Source organism: Echinops telfairi, unplaced genomic scaffold, assembly GCF_000313985.2.
Source record: "Echinops telfairi isolate 266 unplaced genomic scaffold, ASM31398v2 ScPeMD7_5592;HRSCAF=6446, whole genome shotgun sequence".
NCBI classification, from domain to species: Eukaryota; Metazoa; Chordata; class Mammalia; order Afrosoricida; family Tenrecidae; genus Echinops; species Echinops telfairi.
In genome coordinates this window covers 3034274-3044009 of record NW_022109491.1, presented here as the reverse complement: position 1 = coordinate 3044009, position 9736 = coordinate 3034274, and the positions used below count along the sequence as shown (strand labels likewise).

At 45.6% G+C, this 9736-nt stretch overlaps 1 protein-coding gene across 1 annotated transcript in view; it reads left to right on the top strand.

The window, feature by feature from the left end:
* The first annotated feature begins 949 nt into the window (after positions 1-949).
* The window catches only part of DOK5 (docking protein 5), a 227814-nt gene continuing 219027 nt past the window's right edge, over positions 950-9736 (top strand). Inside the window, exon 1 of the mRNA XM_045295480.1 lies at positions 950-1054. Within this exon, the coding sequence (XP_045151415.1) occupies positions 950-1054 (105 nt within the window). The remainder of the gene's footprint in view (positions 1055-9736) is intronic.

Sequence of the window (9736 nt, the reverse complement as noted above, 5' to 3'; positions counted from 1 at the left end):
CCGTCTTGTTTTATGTTTATTAAAAGCCCTAAAAAGTGGGCTGTAGGGGAAAATACAGTTTACCTCATACCAAATAACGTCCTGTTGAAGACCTGCTTCCTGATATCACTACAAAGCCTAGGTAAATATATCAAGAATCAAAATGTTACAAAAATCAATGATAGTGAGGAACTCATACATTGGGAGAAGTATAGTAATGTCTTCACTTTTGCCTGGGAAGAAAGCTAAACATCAGCCAGAGTAAATTTATATACATTTACTTCAGGGTTTCCTCCAAACAAAATATGTTCCCACATGTCTCTGAGAAGACGAGCAGAGGCTTGCAGACAAGGTCTCTCCATCACATGCTTGGCTTCCAAAATCCAACCAAACTCACTGCCGTGGAGCCGATTACCACTGAGCGCAACCCCATAGAACAGGGGAGAATGGTCCCTGAGGGTTTCCTAGACTGGGACTCTTTCTGGGGACAGAAAGCCTCAACTTTCTCTTGTGGGGTGATGGGTGGTTTTGAACTACTGAACTTTGGGCTAGTCACCCAACAAGTAACCACTATACTTTGCTTAGTCTCAAAAAATGGATACTGGAAGAAAAAAAACAGCAGTGCATACAGAGCAACTCTGCAAATGCTGAGTTTTTCTCCCATTAGTCTTTTGAGCAAGATTGAAGCTAATGGACATGATTTTTTTTTTCTTTTTTTTTAATGGACATGATTTTGTAGAAGGAATCGTTACCAAGATGAATCTTGGATTCACTTAGATGATCCATGGAGCAAGAGCTAATCACCCTGCTGCTTCCCAGGGGATTTGCTGGATCCATAACCTGAAAGCAAAGAGAACTCAGCCCAGAAGGTTGTGGGGACTATTTCTTCGGATTCCCAAAGGGTGATTTTGATGGGTTTTCTTGAAGGATCTCAGGGTCTTCTCATGAAGACGTTTGAAGAAAACTGGAAATGGCACTGGTAGAAACAAGGCCTGGAAAGTGGCCGAGGCACTGGCGTTTCCATCACAAGCCTGCTCCTGCCCCTGCTTCCAGGAAAGCAAGGGTATCCAATGAGGTAAGTCCTCGAGATCAGTCACCCCATCTACCTTACAGCCTCAATCTTGCTCCTTCTAACTTCCTCTAGTCCCCACATCAAAGAACAGTCCAAGGAACACAATTTGTGTCCTTCAAGGGATGCCAAACAGCTGTTCTGATGCGGTGGAAATAGAAGAGTGAAGGAAGGAGATGGGAACGCCGCCTTCAGAGGGTGTAGATGCAGATGGAGGTGGTGGTGAGAAAAAAGAGCTTCACACTTTCAAAGTTTTGCTTAATCAAGGTTCCTATGATTTGGATTTATTCTCATATTCATAAATGGATCACTTCACCCATAAACACTTTAAAAAAAGAAAGAAAGGAAAAACCACTTATAAATTTACTCAAGACTTTATCTCGTCTTGCTTGACTTACTTCAGTGGTTAATAGAAAGGCACACTTGCATTTCTTATAAATGAACAAGCTCAAGCACCATGAAAACACTAGCATAGCATTTGAAGTGTTACTTCATGCAGGTTTCACCACATAGGCATGCGATGATGGTCTAAGTGTATTTGAGTATTTTAATGCCACATGTTAATTAAATAATAGGAATTTAAACACTTGTAGAGAAATAATAGATACAAAGGGTCACGTACCATATGAGTCTATTTATAGGAAATACTCAGAGTCAGTCAATCTGTAGAAATGGAAAGCAGATTGCTGGTTCCTGGGGCCCAGATGAGAGGAGAAACTGCTGAGTGCGCCCTATTTTATTTTTGGAGTGTGGACTGTGTGTTCAGAGGAGGGACTGGTGGTGGTAGTTGTACAACTTTGCAAATGTATGCAACACCATTGACTGATTTGCTCTACAGTGGTCAGTTACATACGGGCATCTCACCACGATAAATTAAAAAGGAACCGCACACAGAGACAACTTTGTGAATGTGCACCACGCCACTGACTGGTTGACTCAAAAGTAGCTAATTGGTTACGAGAATCTCACCACAATAAATGAAAAGCGGACCATACACATAAACAACCCTTTCTGAAATCATACCTCTGAATCCCCAGGCAAGACCAGCGCTGCTTTCAAATTGTTTGTTTCCATTTACCCACATGCAAATGTTTGTGCTAGTTTGCGGAAAATACCTTTAGAACCTGGGTTGTATTCCAAAAAACAGGAGGCTCAAATCTAGAGGTGATCATGGAAACTCATCCTGTCTATGAAGTCGGATATGAAGCGGAGGGCTAAGAAAGGGGTAACTGGGTTGTTTCCTTGGGAGATTGCCTCTGGGGAAGTCTTGTTGTTCTTATGGTTGTTGGGTGCCATCAAGTCAGGTCTTGCCCATCGAGACCCTGTGTACAACAGCAAGAAACACTGCCTGTTTGCTCAGCATACCGATTGACTGAGTATGGTGAACGGCAACAAGCCGGACATACGCCTTTCTTCAATCACTCTCCCCTTGTTCGACTAGAACAACTATTCCTAGTCTACATAAGGGTCCTGCGTATGCACAATGAAGTGTTCTAAAATGTCATTCTTTGTAATGTTCTCCGATATTTGCTATGATCCACACAGCGGAATGCCTTTGCATCGTGCAGAAAACCCAGGCAAGCATCTTTCTGGCTTTCTCTGCTTTCAGCCAAGATCCCGCGGATGTCACCCACGATACCCTTCATTCTGTGTCCCCTTGGGGATCTGCCTTGAATGTCTAGCAGGTTCTTGTCGATGTACTGCTTCAACCATTTTTAAATATCTTCAGCAAAACACTAAGTGTCTGATCCTAATGGGTTTGCTCAATGACTTCTGCATTCTGATTGTTCACTGTTCTTTGGGTTGGCATAGATAAATGAGCACTTCCAGAGTTGCACTAGTTTCTTGAAACGTGTGAGTTGATATTTCCTCAGTCCTTGAAGCCTTCAGTACAACTTGAACCTCTTCCTTCATTATCATCTCCATCATCTGCTACCTCCTGAAATGGCTCAGCATCGACCAGTTCTTTTTGGTACAGTGACGCTGAATCCCTTCCATAGTCTTTAGATGATTCCAGGGTCATTCTTGAGAGAGACCAAGCATGTCCTTCCCTTTTGGCTCTCTAACTCCAGGTCTCTGCCCATTAACTATCGTGCTTTCATTGTGTCCTTGAACTGTTTTTTGAGATTTTCCAGGGAGCTCTTTTCTTCATCATTTCATCCATTTGCTTTAGCTACTCTGTTCAAGAGCAACTTTCACAGTTGCATCTGACATCCGCTGTAGTTTTTTCTTCCTTCCTTCCTTCCTTCCTTCCTTCCTTCCTTCCTTCCATCTTTTTAATGGTCTTTTGTTCTCTTCATGTATGATGCCCTTGATACCATTGCACACATCTCTCAGCCTTTGATTATTAGTGTTCAATACTTTAAAACTCTTCTTAGAATGGTCCCCAAGGTCAAGTGGTATATAGTCATGATTGTACTTTGGCTCTTGTAGACTTGTTTTAATTTTCATCAGCTTCAACTCAACCCTAATTACATACATGAGCAACCATGCTTGGCAAAGTAAAAACAAACACACGAACAAAAAGACAACTCAGAAAATCATGGATTGCCAGAAGGACAAATAAATCTATCTTGGAAGAACTTCAGCCAGAGTGTTCCTTAGAGGCAAGAATGGCAAGATTTCTTCTAACTCATTTTGGACCTGTTGCCAAGAGAGACCAGTGCCTCGGGGAGACATCAAAAAGTGGCGGGGCAGCAAAAAAGAGGAAGGCCCTCCATGAGATGAATTGGCACAGTGGCTGTGACAATGGCCTCTGCAGAAGCACAATGGGAGGATGGTGCAGAACCAGGCAGGGTTTGTTCTGTAGTGTGTAGGGCTGTTATGGGCCAGACCCAACTAGATGTCACCCAACAGCAACAAAGATCATTACAGAAACAGACTGCCTTATCGCTCTCCCACAGAGTGGCTGGTGAGTTTGAACCGCTGATCTTTGGGTTAGCAGCTAACTGGCCAATCACTGCACCACCAGGGCTCCTCTAGTGAGCTTCTTGATGTACATATTCTTAGAGATGGAATGTACGGACAAAAGTATAGCCACTTGTAAAATTTTATCACAGTTATCTTATCAATCTCCTCTGAACCTCTCCTCCCAGTAAATTGGAAAAGGCCCGTTTCCTCTCTATTTGCAACCACGTGATTGGAAAGCGTCTTCCACCATCCTGCCAATCTAATGGGAAAACACACCCGTGCATGTGGACTTGTCAGGCACACGTCTGACTTCCTGGCCGCTTTATGGAGTCTTTTTGGTTTGGAGTCAGTTTTCTCTTAAGAGTGATGCTTATTCAACTGAAAAAGTAGTTCTTAGTAAGGGTTCAGAAATGCATAAAAGGATCATTTGCTTTCTTAAAAACCACCTTCCTGGGGAATGAGAGTGAGAAGGCTTTCACTTAGAGGATTTGATAGATCATTTGTTCATGATGATAGTATTTGCGACTTTGTTTCATTCTGAAAATCAACTTGTGATATTTATATCCCGCTTAGCATATATTGGCCCAAAAGGTGTGTTTATCGAGTTAAATTTATATATATATATATATATTCTGATGTAAAACAGCCAATGGGAGATGGGGATTTCTACTCTGAGTTAGACTAGGAAACCCACAGAGACAGTTCTACCCTGTCCTATAGGGTCGCAATGAATTGGTATCAACTCAGTGGCAATGAGTTTGAGTTTTGTGAGCCTGAACCCAGCCTATATTATGTGAGTTTCATTCAATATTATAAGATGCTCCAAGTCTGATGAGGTGGGAGAGGGGGGTTATAAATGGTTCTCATAAGTAAACAAGCGACAGTTGCTGTCTGCTATCGAGTTGACTTTGACTCCTGGGACCCCATGTATGTCGAAGTAGAGCTGTGTCCTTTGGGTTTTCAGCAGCTGGGGTTTTATTTTTGGAAATAGATTGCCAGGCCTTTCTTCTGAGGCACTGCCAGGTGGACTCAAATCTGCCCCCTCTCAGTTAGCAATTGAGCATCGTCACCTGTAGGATTCCTGAATGTTGCATTGATGTTGCTTGGAGATATTGAGAACCAGGAGGCCTGGCCCTCAAGCCCCGCTTTTCCCCTCTCTCTGAGCTTTCGGCACACACATTCCTCTCTGGACTTACCATCCACAGATTCTTTCTAAGCCTCACACTTTGTGTATCCCCCACCCCCTGCTCTGCTTCCCCACTCCATGACTGGTTCCTTTGTCAGCCAACAGCTCAAAAGTCTTCTCCTCAGGGAATTGCTGGGACACCGTGTCAAAGGTGACCTCTCCCAGATACCTCTTCTCTCTCCCTCTCATTTCTTCCTGCTGCATCACAGCCCAAATAACCTGTTTTCATTCTGCGTTTATCATTTGCTTCTTCTACTTCCAAACCCGAGAGGGCAAGTCTCTTTCTGCTTAGCTCAATGCTGACTTCCCCATGTGAATGCAGTGTCCATTTATATCGCACCGCTGCCCTCAAGTTGACCCTCACTCACGGTGACCCCGTGTGGTACAGGATACCATGGTCCCAGGGGGGTTGGGTGGCAATCATTTCGGAGTAGAATGCCAGCCCTTTCCTCCAAGGCACTGGTGAGTGGGGGTAGCCACTAGCAGGCGAGCACTCTCTGCGCGCCCGAGCCAGGAGTCCCCATTGCAGAGCAGGTACTGAATGAGCACTTGGTAATGAAAGGAAGCAGCATCTACAGTGATAACACCTTGCTGCTGTCCCCAGACGCAGTGGCTGCAAGGATGGGCTCAAACACAAGAACCATTGTGAGGGTGACCAGGGACCGGGCGGTGCTTCGTTCTGTCGCACGGGGTTGCTGGCACTCAATGGCACCTAACAATAGTCACAGCAACAAGCTGTTCTCAGTCGATTCTGACTCCCAGAAGCACTGAGGGACAGCGTAGCCCTGCCCCACAGGGGTCTCAAGGATGTCATCCCGGAGCAGACTGCCTCATCTGTCTCTCAGGGAGCAGCTGTTGGGTTTGAACCACCCACCTTTCAGCTAGCAGCCGAGTCCTAAAGCACCATCGCAAAGAGACAAGTAACCCTGGAGCACACGAACGGGCTTCGAAATGTTTGTGGAAAGATGGAATTGAACAGGTAACAGGATTTCCCCTCAAGCTTTTGGAAGCCCCCTCTGATCTAGGCACATAATCCCATATGCTAAGAAATTCAAGGTCTCGTGTTGGAGCCTGTGGTTTGGCTTAGCAGTGCTTCTGCAGTGTGCAGACTGCGGCCTGGAGCAGGCTGAACGTGTGGAGGAGAGAGAGCTGGCTGGTATCAGAAGGGCCTGATTTGTACCCTGCCCTGCTGCTGGCCCTCTGCTGTGACCAGCACTGCCACTGGACTCCACGTACCTGCGCTTCCTTGCGGGAGATGGAGATGTAAATGCCTGGCCTCTCTCCCGAGCCACCTGTCTGCCTCTGTGCCCAGATGCCAGCGGATGTGAGCTGCATACTGAAACCCACAAGGCCCTTGATATAATTCCAAGTCTTTTTCCTTTGCGCTTGCTGTCACTTCTGGAGTGGAAAATAGCCGAGCAAATGGTCTATCAATCGGCTGGTGCCCGTCCCAAAATGAGGCCTGGAGACTTTTAAAATATCACCTTGAGGTGCAGTCACGTAAACGCTGGACCGCTCGCTAAACTCAAGATTGGCAGTTCAAATCTGTCGGCTGTTCTGAGGGAGAAAGAGGAGGCTGTCTGAGCCTGTAATGATTTACTGCCTCAGAAACCTATATGGGTCGTGAAGAGTTATAATCCACTCGGTGGCAGTGGGTTTGGTTTTCAAATGTAATTTTTTTTTTCTCAAATGCAATCTTATCTCAGAAAAGGTAGGTGCATTTCTGCCTCTCAGGAAACAAACAAACAAACAAACAAACACTCCCCAAACAAAAAGAGTCTTTATGGTCCTGTGGATAAGGCTTTGGGCTGCTAATTTCAGGTTGTCATTTCAAATCTATGTGTTGATCCACGGGAGAAAGAGGAGGTTGTCTGCTCCAGTAAACATTTAGAGTCTCAGCAACCCAATACAGGGACACCGGGAGCCAGAAGCGCCCTGAGAGCAGTAAGCTTTGGAGGTGGGGAGGGAGGAGGAGAGAAGGAAAAAATAAAACAATAAACCACAGACACTATACAGAAGCAAATAACACAAACCCCACTCTATCCTTCACAATAACTCAGAGGACTTTTGGAGGCTCGCTAGTAGAATTCTCGCCCTCCATGCCTTGGTTCAATTCCCGGCCAGTGCACCCCACGTACAGCCACCAGCGGTCTTCCCGTGCAGGCTGGTGTGTTGCTATGATGCTGAGCTTGTTTCAGCGGATCGTCCAGACTAAGATAGACTAGGAGGAAAGGTCTGGCTATCTACTTCCCAAAACCAGTCTGTGAAAGCCTTATGCAGCGTAGTAGCCCGGCCTTGTTATGCATGGGGCTCTACTCCTGGTCAGCTTCCGACAATCAATAACAAAGGATTGCTTTTCTCTGTCAATTCTTTTTAATGAACTCGTTTTCTACATGTACAGGATAAGGATCTAAAACCATGCAAACAATTCTGGAACGAAGAGGAACATTCCCCTTCCCTGCAGACTTTAGCTTATGTTAAAGCAAATCTGAAAATCATTTGGCTACCCAGGGTTTGTGGGAAGCTCGGGTGGTGCTGTGGATGATGTGTTGGGCTGCTAACCACAAGGTTGGTCGTTCAAATCCACCATCTGTTTCTTGGGAGAAAGATGAGGTAGTTTACTCCCACAAAGATTTACAGTCTTGCAAACTCCATAGAGGGGTGCTATGACTCACAACTGCTTTAATGGCAATGGGTTGGTTTGGGGCTTTGCTGTTGATTTGACGATCCCTGTGTTTGCACCATGAGGAACCCTGGTGGCATAGTGGGCTATGTGTTAGGCTTATAACTGCAAGGTCAGCAGTTTGAAACCACCAGCTACTCCACTGGAAAAAGATGAGGCTTTTAAATTCCATAAAAAGTCACAGTTTTGGAAACTTACAGGGGCAAGTCTACCCTGTCCTATAGGGTCATTATGAGTGAGTAGTTGGGAGTGAGTAGTAGCTATAAGCCTTGGTTTGCTTTTCAGAGCGAGTGATGCAAGTTCACGTTATAGCTGACAATGATCTTTTGCTTCCATAGAGCAAGTTGTTGTTAAGTGCCGCCAAGTTGTTTCCGATTGACAGTGACCCTATGTACAACAGAAAGTGACACTGTCCACCCCTTCACCATCCTCACAATTGCTCTTATGTTCGAGCCCACTGTCACGGCCACTGTGTCCATCCATCTTGTTGAGGGATGCCCTCAACTTTTGGACTGCCCCTCAACTTTACCAAACATGGTGTCCTTGTCCAGGTGTCTCTTGACAACATGTCCAAAGTATATAAGATGAAGTCTGGTCCTACTTAAGCATACACTCTACATATACTTCTGGGATAAATTCTAAGACGGAGAGTGGACCCTGCAAAGTTGTGTACATTTTCAGTATTCATAAACAGAGCCAACTTTCCCTCAAAACGCTGGTTTCAGGCCCATACCATTAGAGACCTGTTTCCACAGTTTTTCATGTGGTATGTTCCTGGGATATTCCTGTGTGTGTGTGTGTGTGTGTGTGTGTGTGTGTGTGTATAATGTTTAAATTTGCTCTCTTGATTCTCCCTTGGCCAACTCATCCACCATTTGCCCAAAATCTATCCTGCCTACAGCAGAGCGATCGCCCATGAAATCTAATCCAACACTGCCACAACTCTATTCAACCCCCTCCCAGGCCACCCTCTGACTGCACTTAAGGCATGGTGTGATCTGGACTTCCAAATCAGTACTCAAGCCAAACGTGTCTCCTTAGCACTTCTGGGGACCAAGCTCTCTGTCTGTTGACTAGAAAGTTCTTTTTCTCTAACGCCTTCTCATTCTGAGAGAATCCAGCTGGATGAGCGCCCCCTTGGAGAAGCTTATCCTGACGCGATGAGATTCCCCCTCTGAGACTCCTAAAGAACCCTGGTGGCATGGTGAGGGATCCTTCAGCTGCTAACTGAAAGGTTCAAACCCACCAACTGCTCTGCGGAAGAAAAGGCCTGGCACCCTGCTCCTGCAAAGAATACAGGCTTGGAAACCCATGACACCGCTCTGCCCCATCTTCGGGGTGACTGTGAGTCAGGTTCTTATTTTCTTACATGATTCCCTATGCCTGAAATCCAAGCTCCAGGTGGTAGCCACTCGACACATGTACACTGAAACCTGAATCAATTACAATGAAGTAAGATTAACATTTCCTCAGTGACACAAGCCACATTTCAAGAGCTCCATAGCCATATGAATGGCTACTCCATTGGACAGCACGGAATCAGAATGTCACCTTCATCAAAGAGAATTCTCTTGGTCAGTACTCTCTCTGCTACTTCTCCATACCCCCAGCCCAACCCTGTGCCTTCCAGAAACCTGATACAGGGTTTCCAAGGCTGTACATCCTTAAAGAAGCCGATGATCTCCTCTTTTAACCAAGGGGCAGTTGGTGAGTTTGAACTGCTGACCTTTCAGTTAGCTGTCTGATGCTTACCAAGCAGTGGCACCAGGGCTCCTTTTATTTCTCCACAATACTCATGAAACCCTAACCAAGCGCACTGCCATGGAGCTGGTGCCAACTCATCAGGGACCCCATACAGGGTTAATGGGGCTGCCAATCTTTCCGGGGGCACACAGCCTCTATGAGTTGA